This window comes from Schistocerca nitens, chromosome 4 (genome assembly GCF_023898315.1).
Source record: "Schistocerca nitens isolate TAMUIC-IGC-003100 chromosome 4, iqSchNite1.1, whole genome shotgun sequence".
Lineage (NCBI taxonomy): Eukaryota > Metazoa > Arthropoda > Insecta > Orthoptera > Acrididae > Schistocerca > Schistocerca nitens.
The window spans coordinates 972,382,619-972,410,255 of NC_064617.1; the positions used below are offsets into that span (position 1 = coordinate 972,382,619).

General features: G+C 41.2%; 1 protein-coding gene across 1 annotated transcript in view; it reads left to right on the forward strand.

The window, feature by feature from the left end:
- The first annotated feature begins 1,889 nt into the window (after positions 1–1,889).
- The window catches only part of LOC126253664 (CD151 antigen-like), a 681,749-nt gene continuing 656,001 nt past the window's right edge, over positions 1,890–27,637 (forward strand). The window contains exon 1 of the mRNA XM_049955182.1: positions 1,890–2,048. Coding sequence (XP_049811139.1) covers positions 1,905–2,048 — 144 coding nt within the window. The 5' untranslated portion in view covers positions 1,890–1,904. The remainder of the gene's footprint in view (positions 2,049–27,637) is intronic.

Below are 27,637 nucleotides of genomic sequence, written 5' to 3' on the forward strand. Positions count from 1 at the left end.
TACGACTACCTTCCCGTCGCCCCCTATCTCTCTTTCTTCCTCTCTCTCTCTCTCTCTCTCCCCCTCTCTCTCTCTCTCTCTCTCTCATCACACACACACAAGTGAATTATGTTGTTTCACTGGTTGGCAACGCTCACAACAAACGAACAGACATAAACACTGTAATAGTGCGCAGAGTGCGAAACATACATAACTTAAGTTCACTTTACAAAAATGAAGTGCAAATAACCCAACTACAGAACAAGAAATTCTATAGACGGCAAAAACTGACAAGTGCATATGTGAAACGAAGTCTTTCGATGACAATCGCTGCTCACAGGGAGGGAAGAAGCAGTGGTTTGGAGAATATCTAAACACTGTGACTAACCTGCACTCCACCTTCATAAACAAAACGCTGTTTTTAATCTAGAAAATCAAAAATTTGCAAACATACGTAACCAATTTGCAGAATAACCACGGAAGATGCTTTATAAATAAAAGCGAGACGCGCACGGGTTCATTCTCTTTAATTAAATTGCAGTAAGCGCAAGACGGAAAACCAGTTTTGGAATTTTTTATTTAACTGATGCTTGATAACCTGTAAGCTGGTTACTGAACAGTAGTGTACTCTTTTCTCCCGATTCATTGCTTAATATTCGTTTTATGTTGCCTTGTACATCTTTAATGGAGAATAAATTGCACTTACACAGACGAATATTGGCTTTTCGTATTGTTAAGACTATGGCAGTGGCCTTCCTGCCCATCTACATACCCATGATTAGCTTCGATTAATCAGTGTTCACACCGACTGCTTGGTTCAGAACAGGAAGTATGGGCGAGTCAGGTGCTTCCAGGCTCACAGGCGGCATCATCTCAGTGGAACCTGTGGACAGGCGAGGTGTAACGCCATAGAATTCTTTCTTTCTTTTGCTTGTGCCGTTTTTCCCGCGGATACGCAGGGTCGGCATGGTTAATCGGATGTGGCAATGTTAGTTGAAGGGGTGGCCGGATGCCCTTCCTGCCGCCACCCCATAGCCCCCGGGACGGAATAAGTGTACCCCAACTGTGTGCGACTAGTGTAATCCAAGGAATAGTGAGAAAGTGTTCAGATGTCTGCGAGTCGCGTAACTGAGGCGGGACGTGGGGACCAGCCCGGTATTCACCTATGGGGATGTGGAAAACCGCCTAAAAACCACATCCGGGCTGGCCGGCACACCGGCCCTCGTCGTTAATCCGCCGGGCGGATTCGATCCGTGGCCGGCGCGCCCACCCGAGTCCAGGAAGCAGCGCGTTAGCGCGCTCGCCTAACCTGGCGGCTGTGTAACACCATAGAATGTACTCGTACTAATAAACTGTGCTTTCCATTTCGGTATCTAAGTATAAATATTAATCGATATATATCAATCTTTTAAAATACAGCACGTTTTATATAACTTCTGTCAAATTTATATTTTGGGGCACTACATGTTTTCAGACCGGTTATATCATTTACACAATGTTAATTTTAGAATCTAGCCTCCATTTTGGATAAAATTTCTAATTAATTTGTAATTCATGTCAAGGAAGGAGAATAACCTGGACTGTAAAATGAAATATTTAGTTTTCTACTTTTTTTTTTATTTTCTCGGCGTATAAAAATAGCTCCTTGTGTGTCTCACCCAAGTATGAGATGGTACAGTGCTGCTTTCAGAACATCAGATACGCACCGACTCCTTGTGTGGGGCATCGACAAGGAATATAAACAGATAGCCTCAGAGATATTCAAGAATCTGAGATGGCAGATACACAGTATCTCCGTCACTCGACTATCTTTGACGCTACTCTGTTTACATTCGTTGTCTTTAACACACAAACACGTGGCGAATTCTCTTGGACAGTGGCTCGTGCCGGTATTTCCTTTCTACATCGGTCGTTTGTGTCACGTGATGCGTACCATAAAGCAGCTTTTGTGCACAGTGATCAACAGACATGAAGGTGGTAGTGCGCAAGCACGTATGTCAAAAGTAGGACACAAATACAGTGCGGTATTGGAACACACGGCATCAAAGTATTCCACGCACATATTTCAGGTACGTCACAGTAAAAAAAATCGGCTCCGAAAAGTAAGTACTGCCTGCATCATTTAAAATTCTTCTGCGCTCGAACGGCAAATTCCGTTCATCTCAAAGAGCTCTCTTTAAAGAAGCACACCGTGGAACGTCAACTGCAAAACAGTCAAGGGGCATGCAGACGAACTTTTACGATTGTAAACATTTTATAGTGCTTAAAAATCTCATAATTGCTTGTCTTGTCTCTACAACGACAAACTTCTTTTTTCAGCACTTTCTGACATGTTTTTATTTGTTTATTTACTTCAATATCGATGCACTACGACTTGCACCGGTCGTTTTAGGGCCTCCTTTCAAGCCATCGTCATTCCCTTCCTTCCCGAGAACATGATATCGAAAATATTTTAAGGAAGTTTTGACCTCAGTGTAGGTGATGTTAAGAAAGGTATTCCATATTTTGAGAAATGGTAGTATGGAACAAAAAAAGACAAAAATGTTCCGAAAACATGGGCTCTAATATACATACCGTAAGAGGTATCAGCACTTCTTCATCAGCGCCACTCTGAAGCACGTCTCTTCTGATGCAAGCTCTTTGTTGTTACGAACAACCTACATGTACAGTGCAGTAAACAAATGAGGATGCATTCTTCTGTTGTCGTCCATAGGTGCAGCGTGCAGTAATACACCATGTCAGTGTTGTTACTGTAAACCGTATTCACAGTTCTGGACACATGCAACCATACATTAGTCCTAATGGAATCAGTTTGTGTTCTGATAAATTTGTGAAATGCTTTTACACTGCAGTTTTCTATTTCCACTTCCCAGTATCATGGAAGCCTGTTACTCCAGACGGGAAATAGAAGATATGATCTGTTATGAACCGGTAAATGGAAGCAATGTAACAGCAAGCAGATTACATCAGAAACTCTCCTCTTTCACAGCAACAAAACAATGTGCACTCATTTGTGGCATGACATATTAGCCTAGAGAACTTGCTGTCACTGAAAAATGAAGAGCGCGTGCGTGAGTCTTATGAGGGGGGAAAAACCAAAAGAACTCTGCATTTTCATGTGCAAAAACTTGAGTGTCTGGAATATAGTTACAAGAGAATGAATTCCATGTCAACTGTAAAAAAATCACGCATCTAAAGCACGTTTATCAAATTCCTGGGATGTAGGATATTCAAGAGGCAGATTAAGCTACAAATGTCATTATCAGGCCATTTTTAACCTACGGGTGTCGAAGCTAGACATTAACATGTACCAATGAGCCATAGTTTAGAATATCTAAACGCAGGGACTGCGCTAAATGTATCGATTACTCAAGGAAAATAATGATACGTGGAAATCTGGAACAAGTGAAGACATGCACGAAAAAACGTGCTAACTCTCAAATGTAACAACTTAGAGCTAAGTGTTTCCTTCTGTTGCGGGGTACGGGAACTATCAAAATTGACACTGGTCTCACCCCTAAATATCCTAATGTGATTTTTAGGGGTGGGACCAATGTCAATTTTGAGAGTTCTCGTACCCGGCAACAGATGGCAACACTTATCTCTCAGCTTTTACATTTGAGGGTTAGCCCGTTTTGCCGCGCGTGTCTTCAAATGCAGAGTTGGACCACCTTGTACAAGGAGCTGACGTTGTAAGACCACTAAAGAATAAAACAGCTTGGTTTGGACATGTTGATAGAATGGATGCTGGGAGAAGGATAAATGAGGTATATCAATGGAGACTAACTGGTAGGAGACAGAGGAAGTGGACAGTGTTGAAGAGAACGTAGAAAGCTCTTAGGAGTTATTGTTCCTGATCTATATTAACGATATAGGAGACAATCTTAGTAGCCGTCTTAGATTGTTTGCAGATGATGCTGTCATTTGCCGTCTTGTAAAGTCATCAGATGATAAAAAAGACTTGCAAAATAATTTAGATAAGATCTCTGTATGGTGCGTAAAGTGGCAATTGACCCTCAATAAAGAAGGCACTACAAATAAAACCTAAGGTGTCCGTAAGGAATGCAGAAGATGACGAGGAAACATTTAAATCCATGGCTGTCCTGCCGTATGTGGGAAGCCTTTCATCCAAAATAGGACGGTTCCTCACTAAACATAAAGTAAAAGTGATTTTTAGTCCACCGGCGAAGACTGCTGCACTCCTGGGTTCTGTTAAAGATGACTTATTACTCCGCAAGCCTGGAGTTTACAAGATACCATGTGAATGTGGCCTTTCATATATCGGACAAACGAATCGTACAGTCCAAGAGAGGTGTACGGAACATCGCAGGTACACTCGGCTCTTACAACCCAGTAAATCGGCTGTGGCAGAGCATTGTATTGACTCTGGTCACTCTATGGTATATGAAAATGTCGAAATTCTGACTTCTGTTTCATCTTTCTGGGACTCCGTAGTAAAAGAGGCCATTGAAATCCGCTTGACGAAGAATTTAATTAATAGAGACAGCGGTTTCACATTAGATAAATCATGGAATCCGGCACTTTCAATATTGAACTTACAAAGACGTCGCTACAGTTCAGCTCCCAGTAATACATCGACCTCCCAGCATGGATCGAATGCGCAGCCACAGACGTAACTCATGCATATGTTACGTCTTTGCCGCCGATCGACATCACTGGCGCCTTGTTTATCTGTGGCCGCATGCGCAGTGGCGCGGTCCGCGAGTTTAAAAGGATGGAGCGAGCGCTGGAGCGTCAGTCGTACGGCTCTCTCTGAAGATGGCTGAAAGGTATACAGCCGAAATATTAGAAGAAGAAGCAGAATTCATGCGGCTGCATTCCCGAAACTTAATGGAGCAGTCTTTGCGCCGCGAAAACCTGAAGATTCACATCAGTGGATAATTTGTGGAAGAGGGTAGCCGACATTGCTTTTCTCATCCATTGCGGATCATATGTATTGTTTCTTATTACCATTCCACAATATTGCTGGAGTAGATCAATGTCTTTGCCAATTAGAGCCCCCTCAAAATGCGTGTGCAATACCACCATTTCTCTTTACACACTGTACCCAACATCTTAACATGAACATTGAAAGGTGGCTACACTGAGTCACAGCGCCAGAGATTGCGCCAAAGAGTATTATTCAGCCGCCTCCACTGGCAGTTCTTGTCGAGAAGTCGTGGTGGAGAGTGCTTATCGAGATGTCGTCGTGGAGAGTGCTTCTTGAGAAGTGGGCAGTAGGAGTTCCGATGTAGCCGTGACTAGTTGTGAGCATGTTGTATGCGGTTGTTCTGATGGGCTAGACAGGCGATGCTGTTCGATTGCGGATGTTGTAATGATTAGAGTGTATTTTTCGTCAATATATATGAAGGTAAAGAAAATCTTTTTATTTTTTATTTCAAACGTGCTAAATAACAATGCCTCTTGGTCACAGGTTCACTCAACAAAGCATCTGGCTTGTGTTCATGTATTAGAGTGTAATTCTGGTTTCTATGTGCAATTATAGTATTTCTGTTTTTTTTTAATTACTCCAGTGTAAATGGTTCTTAAATTACCTTGTCTTATTGAGGAAGAACCGTGCCAGATGTGTACGTTGAATCACACTTCCACACACAGAACAGTTACACTTGTGTTTTGTTGTTTCGTAGGTTTTATAGTTGCTGGGAACTTAATTAATTATTTGTGTTAACGGAAGGTTTCTTTCATTCTTTGTTGTTATTCTATGCAGTCAGCTTGCGTACTAATATCAGTCGGGGCTAACCGTTTACGAGACTTCGTAGCCGGACATACAGCGACTAAAATTAAAATTATTTGCATAATATTTATTTAATTAAGCCCGCATGCAATATTAACATGAATTCGAGGAATAAATAGCTGGAGACCATATCCTTGTAGACTGAATAGTACCGGAGATAATGGTACTTAAGGAAGTCAGTGCAGAATGGATTTTCTTGCAGTTGTTCTATTAACTTTGAAACAATAAAAACTACACTCCCAATTGGAATTAATCGACACATGATGCGTCAAATTATTAAGGAGAGATCAAATATTAGTAAATGATAATAATCGGAAAATGTCATTTTTCTATCAATTTCAATAATTTTCAGCTCGCTAGAAAGCTGCTCTTGTACGCCGGTGAGAAAGAGATGATCTGTCGAAAGACATGATCTGTGGAAACGAAATGAAAGAAAGACCGGAGCATCAGCGACAGTTTTAGTTAGGCGGCATCGGACTCCCGTAAGGACGACGTAGTGCTAATCATGCCTGCCGTAGAGAAAGAACTGAAAATGTTGAAAACAAATAAGTCGCCAGGTGCGGATGGAGTCCCAGTTCGGTTCTACAAAGAATACTCTTCGGTATTGGCCCCTTACCCAGCGCAAAGTCCCAAGCGACTGGAAAAAACCGCAGGTGATAACTGGGTATAAGAAGGGTAAGGGAACAGACAGGCAGAACTACAATCCAGTATTGTTACATCGGTTTGCTGCAGCATCCTTGAACATATTCACAGTTCTGATGTAATAAACTTCCTTGAGGCCGAGAAACTTAGGTCCACGAATCAGCATGGTATCAGAAAGCATCGCTCGTGCGAAACTCAGCTTGCCCTTTTCGCACTTGACGTACTGCGAACTATGGATAAAGGGCAACCAGGCGTATTCCTTATTTCTAGATTTACAGAAAGCATTTGACACGGTGCCTCATTGCAGACTGTTAACGAAGGTACGCGCATGTGGAATACGTTCCCATATATGTGATTGGCTAGAAGACTTCTTGAGTAATAGAACCCAGTACGTTGTCCTTGAAGGCGAATGTTCATCAGAGACAAGGGTATCGTCAGGAGAGCGCCAGGGAAGCTATTACTTTCTACATACATTAATGATCTGGCGGACAGGGTACGCAGCAATCTGCTGTTGTTTGCTGAAGATGCTGTGGTGCATAGGAAGGTATCAAACTTGAGTGACTGTTGGAGGACACAAGATGACTTAGGCAAAATTTCTAGTTGGTATAATGAATGACAACTACCTTTAAAGATAGAAAAATGAAAGTTAATGCGGATGAGTAGGAAAAAGTAATCCGTACTGTTCGGATACAGCATTAGTAGAGTCCTGTTTGACACAGTCACATCGTCTAAATGTCTGAGTGTAAAGTTGCAAAGCGATATGAAACAGAACGAGCATTTGAGGATTGTGGCAGGGAAGACAAATGGTCGACTTCGGTTTATGGACGGAATTTTAGGAAAGAGTGATTCACCTGTAAAGGAGACCGCATATAGGACGCTGGTGCGACCTGTTCTTCAGTATTGTTCGAGTGTGTGGGACCCGTATCAGGTCTGATTAAAGGAAGAAATCGGCGCACTTCAGAGGCGGTCAGAGGCGGGGTGTCAGATTTCTTACAGGTAGATTCGAACAACAAGCAAGTAATTACGGAGATGCTTCGGCAACTCAAATGGGTATCCTTTGAGGGAAGCCGACGTTTATTCCGATGAACGCTATTGAGAAAATTTAGAGAACGGGCATCTGAATCTGACTGCATAACGATTCCACTGCCTCCAATATACTTTCTGCATATGAAACATGAAGATAAGGTACGAGAAATTAAGGCCCATAAAGAGGCATATAGATAGCTGTTTTTCCCTCACACTATTTCCGAGTGGAACAGGAAAGGAAATGGTTAGTAGTGGTGAAGGTACCCTCCGCCACGCACCGTACTGTGGCTGTAAATGTTATAAAAATGAACGAATATAGTGCTCTTTGATTTAGACTGATAACAGTGTCACAGGATTTCTGTGGCTGTGAAAGGGAGATGACCATTGCAAAAAAAAAAAAAAATAAATAAATAAAATAAAATAATAATGTTCCAAGTTATAAAGATAGAGGGACGTTGTGTTTTGCTGGAGACTACAAAAAGATCGCATCCTGTTATTTTAAGAGATTAAACTTATCATGTAAATGATAATATTGCCTCAGGTAACGAAATGAGTACAGGATTTTGAGTTTACTTTGACAAGGGATTTAATTAGTTTAGAGTTGGGACACCACATTGCAGTTACACTGCCCCAACTACGATTATCTTATAGGTTGACTCTTACAGAGAAAATAACAACAACCAGCCCATTTTATAGTGATGCTTATTTATGTAAATGAAATCGTTGTGAGGCACAATTAGATCCTGCATTTAAAAAGATATTGTCTCTCATCTTGTTTTGGTTGTAGGGCACCACAACCACAAAGAAGTTTCATCATTTGGGAAAACAAAAAGTGAAAGCTAATGTAAAAAGTATCTTAACGTGAACGAGGTGTCTGATGATGAACCTGTCGGTTCGAAACCGGTAACGGCGCTATTTAAATAAATAAATAGCATTGTAAAATGTGGCTGGTTGCTGCTACCTTCTCTGTAAGAGTCAACCTCTAATTTGTACACAGCCACGTGCTCAGAAAGTCACTTTTCGACAAAACAGTATACGATTTTCCTCCCAGATAGCAGCGTAGCTAGTTATTTTTTGGCTTAAGTAAAGAAAAAATTTGTTTCATTACAATTAGTGGGAACTATAACTCATGTTGTGGCAGTGGTGGTAAAATATTAGTATGCAATTACATTAAGGGGAGTGCCAGGATGCACTCTTTAAAACAGACATCGGCATGCTTACCTGCAATGAGGATATTTGTGGAAGTAGTTGTCTCGTGGTGTGTGACGTTGCAGGTGCAATCAATTTTACGTACGAAGACTTTTTTCCAATCTGAAGAGAGCAGATTTTGTCTCCTTTAAGCCACGCACCAGAAAAGGTGTCAGCTTCACTGATTATTTCAGTTTGGAATTTATACCGTCTACCAGTAAATTCACATGATTTCGAATAAGGCTCTAATGGCCATTGGAGTCCTGGCGAGCGATTTATTGTTTCCTTTATAGTTTAGCTGAAACGGTACTTCGTTCGCTTCGCAAACGAAAGTTGATATTGACGCGATTATAACAGTAGAGTTCCTGCTGACATAGTAAAAAAAAAAAAAAAAAAAAAAAAAAAAAAAAAAAAAAAAAAGTTCAAATGTGTGTGAAATCTTATGGGACTTAACTGCTAAGGTCATCAGTCCCTAAGCTTACACACTACTTAACCTAAACTATCCTAAGGACAAACACACACACCCATGCCCGAGGGAGGACTCGAACCTCCGCCGGGATCAGTCGCACAGTCCATGACTGCAGCGCTCCAGACCGCTCGGCTAGTCCCGCGCGGCAGTAACTTCACAGTCTGGTGCTTAAGCACGTAGGAACCGAATCACACATTCTTTCTTTTTTTAATCTGTACAAAAAGGAAGGGAAATACGTGCTGACATTTAACCACTGTTTAGTGAATGAAACAACAAGTTTACTGTTAGCAGTCACTGTTTATTCGTGTCCACGACGCGTTTCGAAGGTTTCAACCTCCATCATCAGGTGGATTTATGTGTGTCAGTATGACACACGCGTGTGTTGTGTTACGATTGTGGAGTAACTTTGATGCACTGTCTAGTGGAGAAACAAAAAACATTATTTCAGAACATGATTTTGCGTTCCTTTTTTTTTTAACTAAAAACTAAACGTACCTCTAACAGTGAAAACAAATGCAGTAAAATAAAATATCTCCAGTGGTCACAGGTTCCTTTCTCTGCCGTAACCCATCACATGGAAACCGTCAAATTTTGTAAACAAAGATGGTGTCTGGAAACCACTGGGTGCAAAGAACATACAGCAAAAGAGAAACATTGTCTCGAAGTACGGAGAATATGTATCATAAGAACATTATTATTACGGAAGCAGTTTTAAAGGATTGTGGAGATCTTTGAGTTTGTGAATAAATGCGTTGGAATAAATATTTCAGGTGGTACACAAATCCGAATCTGTATTGTGATTATTGTGAAGCTCTTACTTTATCAGTGAATAGACTTTCGCGATTTTCTGGTGCAGAACGTACCTAAACGCATTACTTGACAAGCTGTGGTGGCCACGTGTGCAAACGATGCCTTAAGATATGCAGATTCTAATTATACTTCGTAACCCACGCATCCGACACACAGTGCGCTACAAGCACCATTAAAAATTTTCGAAGCAACAGGTAGTTCGAAAGCACGATATCATCACAAACAATGCCACACCGAAAGGCCAACGAGCAATAATTTTGGTAGGTGTTCGTTTTACCGGTAGCTGTCTGTAAGTAAGGCGGAGAGGAGAACAGGTTTGGATGCGATCGGGAGATCGGACTGTGCATTACCGGAATCGGCTCCACGTGATTTATGACTGACTGCGCGCAACTAAACTAGGTCCAACTGCTCCGTAATCAGTCTCGGAACCTGTTAAGCAACGCCGATACAACGAAAACGGTAATACTTATGCAAATAGCCCGCCATAAATAAGCTACGTTTGTATGTATTGGAAAGAATACGGGCCGATGTCCGTGCCCCTGTGGCGTGCACCTCTGTCCGACAGAGTTATTGCCCTGCCAGTTCGTGAGTCCGACGTAATAAGACTCTAATTTATACCGAATACTGTCCCGGGAACACCATGCATTTTAAGCTCTACATGTTGCGATATTTTGTTTCTGAATAGGCCGTAACAATTCGTCTTTCTTTCTGTGCATCATTCGAGTAAAGATCTGGCGTTTCCTATTCACTCGAGTAATCGCTCGCCCTGTCACATGTTAACAGTAGTCCTGTTACGACACAATTCCGACAGCAACGCACTTCTTGAAGTGGAATCATCAGAGTATCAAAAAAATTACTGTTAAAATAAAGTTATTCAAACTATCAGTGGTAGGGAGCGCTGTGATCGTTCTTAAGGGGCTCCGGAAAGGCTCAAAATCATGAAAAGTTCAATTTTTACTTTTTTGCGTTTTCTGAATCTGCAGACTATTACCTTTTAATAGATATATAATTTATTCAATTCCGAAGACTGCAACTATTTTTAAATTTTTTTTGAAATGTGTTCTACATGGGCGTGACCCACTGTGGCGCTGTTAAACTGCTGTCAAATGGTGTTACTATTAACGTCCGTGTTCATCAGGTACATTTTAGTGATGTGAGATAAAGTATGTGTTGTGGCTAACCTGTGATGTTTCAATATATATCGCTGGTGTGATTGTCGATGGTTTCATGTTTATTTACTCTGTCGTTATCTCGAAAATATTCGTAATTAATTCTGTTTCCTGAGTCTCTGTTTTGTTGAAGTATAATAATGAGTAAAAGTAAAGTTATTAGAAATCCTCTGAAGGCTTTTAAGAAAAGGAGAAATGTTGGAAAGCAAAAGGTATGTGTTATTACTGTAAACAATAAAGACGATGAAAATCCCCAACATAGCTTGTGTCCCAAAGAAGAAGACAGTTGGTGTAAATATAACAAAGGATTGCTAACTGGTGAAGTGTACACTCATAAGCATAGTCTGCCTCATGCAATAATGGAGGCGATAAAACCTATTTTCAGAGACTTAGCAGCACCTGAACTGTTGAAAAAGTGTATTCACGGAAAAACTCAAAACCCCAATGAAAGTGTAAATAGTGTTATATGGTCGAGAATCCCCAAGACTGTATTTGTTGGAATAGAAACACTTCACTTTGGTGTGTATGATGCTGTTGCGACTTTCAATGATGGCAACATTGTAAGGTGCAAGGTATTTAGAAATATGGGAATGAAGATAGGTTCTAACATGGTACGAGCGATGCTTGCTTTAGACAAGGAACGCCTTCGGGCTGCAGACAGGGCTGTAAAGAGTCTAGAAATACAAGGAAGAGTAGACAGGAGGAGGAACAAGAGGAAGCTGGAGGAGGAGTTTGCAGAGGATGAAGATAATCCATCCTATGGACCTGGAAGGCACTAAAAAGTTAATCCAATCTTTGTCGCTCGATTCCCAAAACTTTTATTTCCTCATACTAATTACATGTTTCCTAAGGATCTTCCAAACATATTTGTTTCAAACTTTCAGTAAATGTTACACAGTACCTTCTGCATAATTTAACACAGCCTTTTTGCAAAAAGCTGTATATTTTTGAATATATAAATAAAAAATTGCAAAAAAATGTTGTGAATTTTCATTACAATTGAAAAAAAATCATCTTTAATAACTGAACTAAAATTTTGTAAAATCCCTGTGTTAAGTTGTAGCCCATATTCCAATAAATAATCTGTAAAAAGTTCAACTTCCTACCTCAAATACTTTGTGAGGAAAGATGTAATTTATAAGCGTTATTTTAACATTGCAAGTATAGGGCGTTCCGGAGCCCCTTAATGTAGATAAACCTTCAGGAAAAAACGCCCGACGCCAGTACCAACGAAACTTCCATCGCTGATTGAGGATAAACGTGTTTCAGCGTCGACCGTTTTATAATACGCTAAGGGCGGATGGTGGAAAGACTATTCCGAGAGCCTTCACCAGGGGCAGGAAAAGTCTGTTGACGTTCTAGAAAAAGAAATGTGTCGTTTTGGATGATATAGGGGATCCAGTGAAGTCAGTTTGAAAGATCTTTGGAATATTTAAGTATTGCGGCTAACAGCTCATGCACCCAAGTTGCTGGCACGAGTAATATACAAAAAATGGATGTGTTAGAAGACAGTTTGGCTTTAGAATAGTAGAAGGCACCAGAGAAGCAATGGAGACAAGGATTATGAATGCTCAGGCCGGCTTCATAGAATTTGCTGACCAGTAAGAAACGTTCTACAACATAAAATAATGCAGGTTGTAAAGGTTTCCGGAGAAGGGTTAGGTAGGTATGGAAAGATAGGTAATCTACACTACCATATAAAGACAAGTCGTTGTTTAATTATTTTTACCAAAAATCTCGAAAAACTATCTAACTGCATTTTTACATGATGCTCTATTGGACACTGGGACGGACACAGGCTATATATATGTTCTTTCCAATACCTTCGAATAGTTCTTGTCCAGTTATGTATTGGGAAGAGCATTTCCTTTCATACTCTTTCCAATAACCTCGAAAAGTTCTTGAACAGTTTACTTCAAATTTTCACACATTACTCGAACAAACATTGGGACAGACGTAGCCACTTAATTTTTAATATATATATATATATATATATATATATATATATATATATGTCTTCTAATATATTAAGATGAAATGTTGTTTAACGTTGTTATCAAAAATTTCGAAAAGTTCTTGACCGATTCACTTCAAGCTTTTAACGATGCTCTAATAAAAATTCAGACGGATGTAGGCTGTATACTTTCTAAATACGTATAATATATAGATATATATTTAATAGATAAAGAGGAAACGTTGCTAGCAAAATTCTCGAAAAGTTTTTAGCCGAATTACTTCACAGTTTCACATCATAGGCCTAATCTAATGAATGTTCGGGTGGGCGTGGGCTACTTGTTTTATTATATATATATATATATATGGATCAACAAACAAATGAAATGACAGAAAGGAATTCAGGAACAAAATTAGGAACGCAAAATTTATGGTAAATGAGAAGAGGAAGACTGGAGCATTATGGACAGAACAAAAGGAAAGAAGAGCATAATCAAGGATGAAGAGATTTTGGGAATAGAAAAGGAAGAAAGGAAAGAAGTGAAAATTGTGTCATTATGAGATATATGAGTACAAACACCGTCCATAAGGGCAAAGGGTAAAGTAGTTGGCAAAACTCTGGAAAATTTCTTGACCTTTCTATTTCAAATTTTTGCGAAATGGACTAATAAAAATTTGAATGCAGATAGGCTAATTATTTTTAAATATATATGGTATATAAACAAATATACATAATACTCTATGGAAAAACGTTCTTAGCAAAAATCTCGAATCAATCTTGATTGATTTACTTCAAAAATTACACACGATGTTCTAATAAATATTCAGGTGAACATAGGCCATATATGTTTTAAATATATATGGGCCTAATATATAAATGGATATGTATCATATATAAAGGGGAAACGTTGTCAGCCAAATTTTCGAAAGGATTTTGACAAGTTACTTCAAATTTTTACATGATACTGTAATAAACGATCGGACGGTGGAAGGCTACATATGTATATGACTACGGGAAAGAAAACGAAACCACAAATTTTCACAGGATTTGCTTTCTCACAGTCGGTTTTAACAGAACACATGTACTGTACATCGTTGTTTAAATAATTATGGCTGATGTTGGATTGAATGTTTGTTAGTGTATCGAACAAAAGTTTGAAGTAAATCGATCGACAACTTTTCGAGTTCTTAGAAAAAAATAACGAAAAGTTCTTAGCAATTGCAAAGTATTGCCGGGTTTCCTAGCATACAGTATGTACAAGAACTAAGAAGAAACAATATGAATGGAATATCAAGCGAGAAGTGATCGGATTAAAAAGGCTATAAGTAAGAGATGTAGTCTCTCTCTCTCTCTCTCAAATTTTTCAACCTGTATATCGAAGAAATAATGATGGATATGGAAGACATGTTCTGGAGCAGGATTAAAATTGTTCCACTCTCGAACGACACGGGGGAAAACGAGCAATTAAATTTTTCTGCAGAATGTTTTCGCAATCGGAGGAGAAAACTGGTGATTGAAATTTCATGAGAAATCCCGTCGCAACGAAAAACGCCTTTGATTTAATGATTGCCACCCCGGTTCACGTATCTCCCCTATTTCGCGATAATACAAAACGAGCCACCCTTCTTTGTACTTTTTCGATGTCATCCGTCAGTCCCGCCTGATGCGGATCCCACACCGCACAGCAATACTCCAGAATAGGGCGGACAAGCGTGGTGTAAGCAGTCTCTTTAGTAGACCTGTTGCACCTTCTAAGTCTTCTGCCAATGAATCGCAGTCTTTGGTTTGATCTACCCACAACATTATCTATGTGATCGTTCCAATTTAGGTTATTTGTAATTGTAATCCCTAAGTATTTAGTTGAATTTACAGCCTTCAAATTTGTGTGACCTATCGAACCATGAACCATGGACCTTGCCGTTGGTGGGGAGGCTTGCGTGCCTCAGCGATACACATGGCCGTACCGCAGGTGCAACCACAACGGAGAGGTATCTGTTGAGAGGCCAGACAAACATGTGGTTCCTGAAGAGGGGCAGCAGCCTTTTCAGTAGTTGCAGGGGCAACAGTCTGGATGATTGACTGATCTGGCCTTGTAACATTAACCAAAACGGCCTTGCTGTGCTGGTACTGCGAACGGCTGAAAGCAAGGGGAAACTACAGCCGTAATTTTTCCCGAGGGCATGCAGCTTTACTGTATGATTAAATGATGATGGCGTCCTCTTGGGTAAAATATTCCGGAGGTAAAATAGTCCCCCATTCGGATCTCCGGGCGGGGACTACTCAAGAGGACGTCGTTATCAGGAGAAAGAGAACTGGCGTTCTACGGATCGGAGCGCGGAATGTCAGATCCCTTAATCGGGCAGGTAGGTTAGAACATTTCAAAAGGGAAATGGATAGGTTAAAGTTAGATATAGTGGGAATTAGTGAAGTTCGGTGGCAGGAGGAACAAGACTTTTGGTCAGGTGATTACAGGGTTATAAATACAAAATCAAATAGGGGTAATGCAGGAGTAGGTTTAATAATGAATAAAAAAATAGGAGTGCGGGTTAGCTACTACAAACAGCATAGTGAACGCATTATTGTGGCCAAGATAGACACAAAGCCCATGCCTACTACAGTAGTACAAGTTTATATGCCAACTAGATCTGCAGATGATGAAGAAATTGATGAAATGTATGACGAGATAAAAGAAATTATTCAGGTAGTGAAGGGAGACGAAAATTTAATAGTCATGGGTGACTGGAATTCGTCAGTAGGAAAAGGGAGTGAAGGAAACATAGTAGGTGAATATGGATTGCGGGGAAGAAATGAAAGAGGAAGCCGCCTTGTAGAATTTTGCACAGAGCATAACTTAATCATAGCTAACACTTGGTTCAAGAATCATAAAAGAAGGTTGTATACCTGGAAGAATCCTGGAGATACTAAAAGGTTTCAGATAGATTATATAATGGTAAGACAGAGATTTAGGAACCAAGTTTTAAATTTTAAGACATTTCCAGGGGCAGATGTGGATTCTGACCACAATATATTGGTTATGAACTCCAGATTGAAACTGAAGAAACTGAAAAAGGTGGGAATTTAAGGAGATGGGACCTGAATAAACTGAAAGAACCAGAGGTTGTAGATAGTTTCAGGGAGAGCATAAGGGAACAATTGACAGGAATGAGGGAAAGAAATACAGTAGAAGAGGAATGGGTAGCTCTGAGGGATGAAGTAGTGAAGGCAGCAGAAGATCAAGTAGGTAAAGACGAGGGCTAATAGAAATGCTTGGGTAACAGAAGAAATATTGAATTTAATTGAGGAAAGTAGAAAATATAAAAATGCAGTAAATGAAGCAGGCAAAAAGGAATACAAACGTCTCAAAAATGAAATCGACAGGAAGTGCAAAATGGCTAAGCAGGGGTGGCTAGAGGACAAATGTAAGGATGTAGAGGCTTGTCTCACTAGGGGTAAGATAGATACTGCCTACAGGAAAATTAAAGAGACCTTTGGAGAGAAGAGAACCACTTGTATGAATATCAAGAGCTCAGATGGCAACCCAGTTCTAAGCAAAGAAGGGAAGGCAGAAAGGTGGAAGGAGTATGTAAAGGGTTTATACAAGGGCGATGTACTTGAGGACAATATTATGGAAATGGAAGAGGATGAAGATGAAATGGGAGATACGATATTGCGTGAAGAGTTTGACAGAGCACTGAAAGACCTGAGTCGAAACAAGGCCCCCGGAGTAGACAACATTCCATTAGAACTACTGATGGCCTTGGGAGAGCCAGTCCTGACAAAACTCTACCATCTGGTGAGCAAGATGTATGAGACAGGCGAAATACCCTCAGACTTCAAGAAGAATATAATAATTCCAATCCCAAAGAAAGCAGGTTTTGACAGATGTGAAAATTACCGAACTATCAGTTTAATAAGTCACAGCTGCAAAATACTAACGCGAATTTTTTACAGACGAATCTAAAAACTAGTGGAAGCGAACCTCGGGGAAGATCAGTTTGGATTCCGTAGAAATGTTGGAACACGTGAGGCAATACTAACCTTACGACTTATCTTAGAAGAAAGAGTAAGAAAAGGCCAACCTACGTTTCTAGCATTTGTAGACTTAAAGCTTTTGACAACGTTAACTGGAATACTCTCTTTCAAATTCTGAAGGTGGCAGGTGTAAAATACAGGGAGCGAAAGGCTATTTACAATTTGTACAGAAACCAGATGGCAGTTATAAGAGTCGAGGGGCATGAAAGGGAAGCAGTGGTTGGGAAGGAGTGAGACAGGGTTGTAGCCTCTCCCCGATGTTATTCAATCTGTATATTGAGCAAGCAGTAAAGGAAACAAAAGAAAAATTCGGAGTGGGTATTAAAATTCATGGAGAAGAAGTAAAAACTTTGAGGTTCGCCGATGACATTGTAATTCTGTCAGAGACAGCAAAGGACTTGGAAGAGCAGTTGAACGGAATGGACAGTGTCTTGAAAGGAGGATATAAGATGAACATCAACAAAAGCAAAACGAGGATAATGGAATGTAGTCAAATTAAATCGGGTGATGCTGAGGGGATTAGATTAGTAAATGAGACACTTAAAGTAGTAAAGCAGTTTTGCTATTTAGGGAGTAAAATAACTGATGATGGCCGAAGTAGAGAGGATATAAAATGTAGACTGCCAATGGCAAGGAAATCGTTTCTGTAGAAGAGAAATTTGTTAACATCGAGTATAGATTTAAGTGTCAGGAAGTCGTTTCTGAAAGTATTTGTATGGAGTGTAGCCATATATGGAAGTGAAACATGGACGATAACCAGTTTGGACAAGAAGAGAATAGAAGCTTTCGAAATGTGGCGCTACAGAAGAATGATGAAGATAAGGTGGGTAGATCACGTAACTAATGAGGAGGTATTGAATAGGATTGGGGAGAAGAGAAGTTTGTGGCACAACCTGACTAGAAGAAGGGATCGGTTGGTAGGACATGTTTTGAGGCATCAAGGGATCACAAATTTAGCATTGGAGGGCAGCGTGGAGGGTAAAAATCGTAGAGGGAGACCAAGAGATGAATACACTAAGCAGATTCAGAAGGATGTAGGTTGCAGTAGGTACTGGGAGATGAAGAAGCTTGCACAGGATAGAGTAGCATGGAGAGCTGCATCAAACCAGTCTCAGGACTGAAGACCACAACAACAACAACATCGAAATTTAGCTGATTTCCTTTAGTACTTATGTGAATAACTTCACACTTTTCCTTATTCAGGGCCAACTGCCACTTTTCGTACCATACAGATATCTTATCTTAATCGTTTTGCAAGTCGTTTTGATCATCTCTTGTCTTTACAAAACGGTAAATGACAGCATCATCTGCAAACTGTCTAAGAGGGCTACTCAAATTGTCTTCTATGTCGTTAATATAGATCAGGAACAACAAAGAAATGGTTCAAATGGCTCTGAGCACTATGGGACTTAACATCTGAGATCATCAGTCCCCTAGATCTTAGAACTACTTAAACTTAACTAACCTAAGGACATCACACACATCCATGTCCGAGGCAGGATTCGAACCTGCGACCGTAGCGGTCAAGTGGTTCCAGACTGAAGCGCCTAGACCCACACGGCCACACCGGCCGGCTCCAGGAACAACAGAGGGCCTATAAGACTTCCTTGGGGAACGCCAGTTTTGCTTCTGTTTTATCATGTTAACAGAATCTTCCGTGATTTTGGTAGAACAACATTATAAATAAATGAAAAGCAGTAGTTTGCTTTTGTTCTACATTACCGAAAACCAGTTAACAATAAAAGTAATATTAGAGAACAAAAGCAAACTGGTGCTTTTCATTTATCACTTCTGGTTTACTCGATGACTTTCCGTCTATTACTACAAACGGTGACCTTTCTGACAGGAAATCAAGAATCCAGTCGCACAACTGAGGCGATACTCCGTAGGCATGCAGTTTGATTAGAAGACGCTTGTGAGGAGCGGTGTCGGAAGCATTCTGGAAATCTAAAAATATGGAATCAATTTGACATCCCCTGTCCACAGCACTTACTACTTCATGAGTATAAAGAGCTAGTTGTGTTTCAGAAGAACGATATTTTCTGAATCCGTGCTGACTATGTGTCAATAAATCTTTTTCTTCGAGGTACTTCATAATGTTCGATTACAGTATATGTTCTGAAGCCCTACTGCAAATCGACGTTAGTGATATAGGCCTATAATTCAGCGTATTACTCCTACTTCCCTTTTTGTGTATTGGTGAGACTTGAGCAATTTTCCAGTCTTTAGGTACGGATATTTCTGTGAGCGAGTGGTTGTATATAATTGCGAAATATGGAGCTATTTTATCAGCATATTCTGAGAGGAACCTGACTGGTATACAATCTGGACCGGAGGTCTTGCCTTTAAGTGACTTAAGCTGCTTCGTTGTACCGAGGATATCTACTTCTATGTTCGTCACCTTGGCAGTTGTTCTTGATTGGAATTCAGGAATATTTACTTCGTCTTCTTTGGTAAAGGAGTTTCTGAAAACCGTGTTTAATAACTCTGCTTTAGTGGCACTGTCAACAGTGACTTCACCGTTGTTATCGCGCAGTGAAGATATTGATTGCGTCTTGCCACTGGTGTGCTTTTTGTATGACGAGAATCGCTTTGGGTTTTCTGCCAGATTTCGAGACAGAATTTCGTTGTGGAAATTATTAAGAGCATCTCGCATTGAAGTACGCGCCATATTTCGAACTTCTGTAAAACTTTGCCAAGCTTGGGGATTTAGCGTTCTTTTAAATTCTTTCTTTTCTGTCGCCTGGACGGGTTTATATCGATAATAAGTCGGTTCTTGCTTCCCACTCCCGGGTTCCCGGGTTCGATTCCCGGCGGGGTCACGGATTTTCTCTACCTCGTGATGACTGGGTGTTGTGTGATGTCCTTAGGTTAGTTAGGTTTAAGTAGTTCTAAGTTCTAGGGGACTGGGGACTGATGACCATAGATGTTAAGTCCCACAGTGCTCAGAGTCATTTGAACCATTCGAATAAGTCGGTGGTCATAATGTGCTGGCTTATCGGCGTACATCGTTACAATTGTTAATTACAGCCAACATACTGCTGGCACTCCATCTCTATTGACTCGTCGTTGACTAAACGTAAAACTCTAACCTTTCTTCCTTTTTAAAAAGACGCCTCTATCAGCTACTTTTCATATTCGACCACACAGACTTTCTACATTTCGACTGTGCGAATACTAGACATTCCCTCCCGGGCTGCTTTGCTTTCGCACTACATCGGCGTTTGATACGTAGCGAGGATTTACGAGAGACGCGCATCAGGCTATAATAACAGGATTGGACGTCGTATTGTGCGCGAGGCTATCGATTCCGTATTCAGTAATGGCGTACCGCGTGATGCGCGACGATAGCTATAGAAATGAGGGCTACGGGTTCATTCGGTTTCGCCACCCCACGGCCGGCTATTTACGGATGAAGGCGACGCCGCTGAGGGAGGATCGGGGGCGCAGGGTGGATCCCCCGACAAATGAGCGAGAGGCCTGGGATTAGTGCGCAGCTGGGAGGGCTTCGTCACCCCCCCCCCCTCCTCTCTCCACACTGTGGATCGCGCAGTCAGCACCACGCTGGAGCTCGCGGGGTCTGCAGAAGAGGCTCAGGGGTCGTTAGCTTCCAACTCCGAACCATACCACCAAATCCACTGAATATTAATCTAGCCCGCATCTCGTGGTCGTGCGGTAGCGTTCTCGCTTCCCACGCCCGGGTTCCCGGGTTCGATTCCCGGCGGGGTCAGGGATTTTCTCTGCCTCGTGATGGCTGGGTGTTGTGTGCTGTCCTTACGTTAGTTAGGTTTAAGTAGTTCTAAGTTCTAGGGGACTTATGACCACAGCAGTTGAGTCCCATAGTGCTCAGAGCCATTTTTTTTTTTAGAATATTAATCGCAGCACCATATCCCACGTGTGCCCAACAGTAAAACAAAAACTTTTGCAAATTCATCATCATGTGGTGCTGCTCTCCACCTCCGCTACAAGCTACCCTGCAATTAAGTGCACTCTTGCGTTCAACCCTTTCGGTCATGCCGTCCTCATATAAGGGCATACCAAATAAATGCACAGTATATTAAAATTCGTTAAATTTTACCATCTGTGATTGTTATCCTCATATTGTCACAGCAGAGAGTTTATTAGAGAACGGTATAGACATCTGCCAATACGTGGTACCACAAAACTGTATGCGCACGGTCACGTGGACGCTTCCCAGTGATCTTTGAACACTACTGGCCATTAAAATTGCTATGCAAATGATTAGATTTTCAGAGCATTCACACAACGTTCGCGCCTGTGTTGACACCTACAACGTGCTAACACGAGGAAAGTTTCCAACCGATTTCTCATACACAAACGGCAGTCGACCGGCGTTACCTGGTGAAACGTTGTTGTCATGCCTCGTGTAAGGAGGTGAAATGCGTACCATCATGTTGCCGACTTTGATAAAGATCGGATTGTAGCCTATCGCGATTGCGGTTTATCGTATCGCGACATTGCTGCTCGCGTTGGTCGAGGTCGAATGACTGTTAGCAGAATATGGAATCGGTGGATTCAGGAGAGTAATACGGAACGCCGTGCTGGATCCCAACGGCCTTGTATCACTAGCAGTCGAGATGACAGGCATCTTATCCACATGGCTGTAACGGATCGTGCAGCCACCTTTCGATCCCTGAGTCAACAGATGGGGACGTTTGCAAGACAAGAACCATCTGCACGAACAGTTCGACAGACGTTTGCAGCAGCATGGACTATCAGCTCGGAGAACATGGCTGCGGTTACCCTTGACGCTGCATCACACACAGGATCGCCTGCGACGGTGTACTCAACGACGAATCTGGGTGCACCAATGACAAAACGTCGTTTTCTCGGATGAATCCAGGTTCCGTTTACAGCATCATGATGGTCGCATCCACGTTTGGCGACATCTCGGTGAACGCACATTGGAAGCGTGTATTCGTCATCGCCATACTGGCGTATCACCCGGCGTGATGGTATGGGGTGCCATTGGTTACACGTCTCGGTCACCTCTTGTTCGCATTGACGGTACTTTGAACAGTGGACGTTACATTTCAGTTGTGTTACGACCCCTGGCTCTATCCTTCATTCGATCCCTGCGAAACCCTACATTTCAGCAGGATAATGCACGACCGCATGTTGCAGGTCCTGTACGGGCCTTTGTGGATACAGAAAATGTTCGACTGCGGCCCTGGCCAGCACATTCTCTAGATCTCTCACCAATTGAAAACGTCTGGTCAACGGTCGCCGAGCAACTGGATCGTCACAATACGCCAGTCACTACTCTTGATGAACTGTGGTATCGTGTTGAAGCTGCATGGGCAGCTGTACCTGTAGACGCCATCCAAGCTATGTTTGACTCAATGCCAAGGCGTATCAAGGCCGTTATTACGGCCAGAAGTGGTTGTTCTGGGTACTGATTTCTCAGGATCTATGCACCCAAATTGCGTGAAAATGTAATCACATGTCAGTTCTGGTATAATATATTTGTCCAATGAATATCCTTTTATCATGTGCATTTATTCTTGGTGTAGCAATTTTAATGACCAGTAGTGTACCTTTCTTCAGCCGGTTAATATCTTCTGAGTTATTTGTGCGTAGAAAGGTGCATCTTGAAGGTGAAAACTAAAGGTGTCTTTCACAACAAAAGGTAAGTGACATATTTATAACATTTTTACATGTTTCCAAATGAGGACATTGTGATTGAAAGGTTGTAATAGCATAGAAATTTAGGACATTATTTCGCTGTCTCTGTAGTAATCTTACGGTGATTTCACAATGACCCGTTTCTAAGATAGACGAAGGTCACTTACAGAAGAAGAAGAAGTTTTAGAGCTCCTTAATTCATCTGAAATTGACGATCTATTCGATGATCCTGGCGATAATTTTGAACAAGAAAACAATGATGGAAATAATGTTAGACTTTTTATACCATACGGTATACTGCAAGCTGAGTAGCCTAGACGCAAAGCCAGCTAACTGCATGATAAGTGACACGGAGATAATCACGAAACGCTCTTCCCATCCAAACGACAATGCATTGGCGGCGAGAATGTTATTGTGGAGTACAAATTTGTTACAGTGCAGCCAATCTGAAGCTGAATAGGAAAAATAGCCATTCTAATCGTAACAGCCTGAAGGGTAGCTTTGAATGTCGAGTTTGGTAAGTCTGATGTCTGTTCACGTGCTTTGAGTCCGGACATGGCAGGGCGACGGCCACGCCTATTGGGCGTGTAGTGGGATTTGCACCCGAAGACGACTGCTTTTGAAATCGAACACGATTTTCGACAGCCATGTTTGTTCATGCAATTGATATTTCATGTGTAAGTGCATGGAATGAGTACAAGAAAAACGCATCAGAATTAGTTGTTCATAAAAATAAGACACTTGATTTACTTCACTTTAGGACAAGTGTGGTCAAAGTAATGACAAAAATAGATAAGCCAGCTGCCAGGAAAAGGGGGTGTCCAGCTATTGAGAGCCCAATGCCATCTCCAAGAACTTCAAAACGAGTCAATGTGGAAGTGCGTCCCGAAAGCGATGTCTATTTAGACACTGTTGAGCATCTTCCAGTGGTCAGCGACAAAAAATCGTTTGACAGATGCAAGAAACCGTGTTGCAAAGGCAAAACCAAATTTTATTGAGTAAAATGTAACATTCACTTATGTGTGCATAGAAGAAAATTGTTTCTTTGATTATCATTCTTCACAAGGGTAAAACCATAGTTAATGTATACAATCATTAAGAAAGCTTTATGTAATTTATGTATTTTGATGAAATAAATATCAAATGAAGTACTTTGAGTTTTCGACTTATACTGCACCCTTTTGAACATAATGTCCTCATTTGGGGACGCTTTGTATCCCTCCTTGAAGGTCAGCTCGGAATATTTTATACATCTGAAAAATCATAATTTAATTCGAAGAACTGGATGGCAAAGCATGATTTTTTTTTCAGGAAAAAAATAATTCGTGACCGAAAGGGTTAAGAGATGGTTAAAGCACTTAAAAAATGCAAGTATCCCAGTCCATACAGTATATCGATTAGGTTTCTTTCAGAGGATGCTGATACAGTAGCGTCATACTATGCAATCTTATATAGCCGCTTGCTAGATGGAAGATCCGTACCTACAGATTGGAAATTTTTACAAGTAACACCAATACGGCAGAAAGGAAACAGGAGTAATCTGATGAATTACGGACCGTGAGAGTGACGTCGATTTGCAGAAGGATTTTAGAACAAAACTGTGTTCGAATTTCATGAAATGCCTCGAAAGTGACAGTTTATTGATGCATAATCATGGATTCAGAAAATACCGATCTTCTGAAACAGAACTAGTTCTTTGTTGGAGATGGGAAGGTTCTAATACGGGCTCCACTCAGTCTCGTGAGGACGAATGCGGAACCGGTCGAGTAAAAAAGCAGCGGAACCATCAGGATTCATCTGCTGGCAATAACGCCTGCACGGATTGGTGACATTCTGGTTTTTGAGAATTTTGAATGTAAAATAGAAATTTATAAATGAAAGAATGCAATTAAATAAAATCTGCAGGTACTATTTCTAACGACTTTAAATGATTAGTACAATAGCAGAAGTACCTTTAACAATGCCGTTTATTACTGCAAAACGCTTATTGGTGTCGATGGTCCAGCAATTAAATAAAATATAAGCTGAATAACAGGGAAACAATAGAGTCCTACTTCACGTAATTAGTTATGAACAGCAACATAGCTCGTGAGATATTCACTTCTAAATGCATACTACGTCTTCACTGCAGAAGCCACGGAAATCTCACAAGTGTACAAGTCGGCACTGCGAAATATTTCTATCTCCCGCGACTACGCGCAAACTCCTCAACACTCTCCAAGTATTTTCTGCGATCGTCGGTCGCGCCTTCCCATCCAGAACTCTCCTGTCCTGTGTGACCCGATGCTCCTCTCCCACTTGCCTACAGTCTCTCCATTGGCTTCTGTAGTCGCCTACCGTAGTAACGAGCGCCGTGATTGGCTAGAGCGCTCCCGCCATGTCTCCAAGCCAACGCACACTAACAAACATATTGAAACACATACGAAATAATGGATTTACACTTAAATAACTTGAAATTAAATAAATATTCCTATGGCTGGACAATAAACATGGTCTAACACACACTATTAAATACATAAACAAATTAAATAAACATGTATCAAAGGAATAGCAACAAAAGGTAGGCAGTAGCCTAATGTCTCTGTGCTTTCGAAAACACAGTAAATATTTAACCAATTTCTTTATGAATTGTATATATCGGATGTAAACAAAGACTCAGACGAATAAATCTATTTATAAGCACGCTGCTACCGTTTTTTTTATATTGTAACTGTGGAGTACTTACGGCCTGACGCGATCAATAGTAATCGGCCCCTTTGACCTCCAATAACTCATGTACTATTCAGGTTACATGCTTGCAATTCATACTAATTTTGGTTTACACTAATAGCTTTCTAAAGACACGTCGATCGACAAAATCGGATGAACTCTTTAGATTTTGGAAATTTGTTGCTGGGTGTTACTTGCATAATTTATCATCAGATACTAAACTTTAAACTAATAAATACAGGGTGAGTCACCTATCATTACCGCTGGATATATTTCGTAAACCACATCAAATACTGACGAATCGATTCCACAGACCGAACGTGAGGAGAGGTGCTAGTGTAATTGTTTAATACAAACCATAAAAAAATGCGCGGAAGTATGTTTTTTAACAAAAACCTACGTTTTTTTAAATGGAACCCCGTTAGTTTTGTTAGCACATCTGAACATATAAACAAATACGTAATCAGTGCCGTTTGTTGCATTGTAAAATGTTAATTACATCCGGAGATATTGTAACCTAAAGTTGACGCTTGAGTACCACTCCTCCGCTGTTCGATCGTGTTTATCGGAGAGCACCGAATTACGTAGGGATCCAAAGGGAACGGTGATGGACCTTAGGTATAGAAGAGACTGGAACAGCACATTACGCCCACATGCTAACACCTTTTTATTGGTCTTTTTCACTGACGCACATGTACATTACCATGAGGGGTGAGGTACACGTACACACGTGGTTTCCGTTTTCAATTACGGAGTGGAATAGTGTCCCGACATGTCAGGCCAATAGATGTTCAATGTGGTGGCCATCATTTGCTGCACACAATTGCAATCTCTGGCGTAATGAATGTCGTACACGCCGCAGTACATCTGGTGTAATGTCGCCGCAGGCTGCCACAATACGTTGTTTCATATCCTCTGGGGTTGTAGGCACATCACCGTACACGTTCTCCTTTAACGTACCCCACAGAAAGAAGTCCAGAGGTGTAAGATCAGGAGAACGGGCTGGCCAATTTATGCGTCCTCCACGTCCTATGAAACGCCCGTCGAACATCCTGTCAAGGGTCAGCCTAGTGTTAATTGCGGAATGTGCAGGTGCACCATCATGCTGATACCACATACGTCGACGCGTTTCCAGGGGACATTTCCGAGCAACGTTGGCAGATCATTCTGTAGAAACGCGATGTATGTTGCAGCTGTTTGTTACAACACGCATCTGAACGTCGGAGATTTCAAGCGTCAACTTTAAGTTACAATATCTCCGGATGTAATTAACATTTTACAATGCAACAAACGGAACTGATTACGTATTTGTTTATATGTTCAGATGCGCTAACAAAACTAACGGGGTTCCATTTAAAAAAACGTAGGTTTGTGTTAAAAAACATACTTCCGTGCATTTTTTTATGGTTTGTATTAAACAATTACACTAGCCCCTCTCCTCACGTTCGTCTGTGGAATCGATTCGTCAGTATTTGATGTGGTTTACGAAATATATCCAGCGGTAACGTTAGGTGACTCACCCTGTATATTGGAAATCTGATTACACCATCAGAATCGTCGTGCAAATAATGGTAATGTACATGTTTCTTTTGAATATATCATGATTCCTCTGGCTATTATTAATTTCTACATGAACTGTGAAATGTCTGCCAATATGGTTTCATAAAGTCCGCCATCTTTGCCACTCCTGGCATATAAATCTCCCTCATCGACACAAAGCACAATGCTCGACACAGCGTCAACATGTAATTCCCAGCCACGCAGTCGGCCTGGACCACATGCTGGGGCTACCCCTCTTGCTCCAGCCAATGTTCGGCACCACGCAGCTGCTGACGAGCCCAGGCTTGCCGAGCAGCCAACTCCGAACTTGGAATATTTTCAGGGCGCCACAAGTCGCCCGTTACCTCACAATCCCCCCGAACTTACATTTTTCTCCATTAAGAGCTAGCTGCCATTCATCACACTAACTAGACATTTTGTCTAGGTCATCTTGTATCAACTTGTCTTCAACCCCTTCCTGTACATGGCAGCATCATCAACGAACAAATGCAGACTGGTGCCCGTCCTTCAGCCGCATCATTCACGTATATAGAAAATAGCAACGGTCCTGTCACACTTTCCTGCGGCACTGTTGATTTACTCCCATCTCCGACGGACACTCGCCGTCGTGGACTACATACTGGGTTCCATTACTTAAGAATTCTTCCAGCCAGTCACATACCTGGGAGACTATTCCGTACGCACGTACCTTCTCTAAA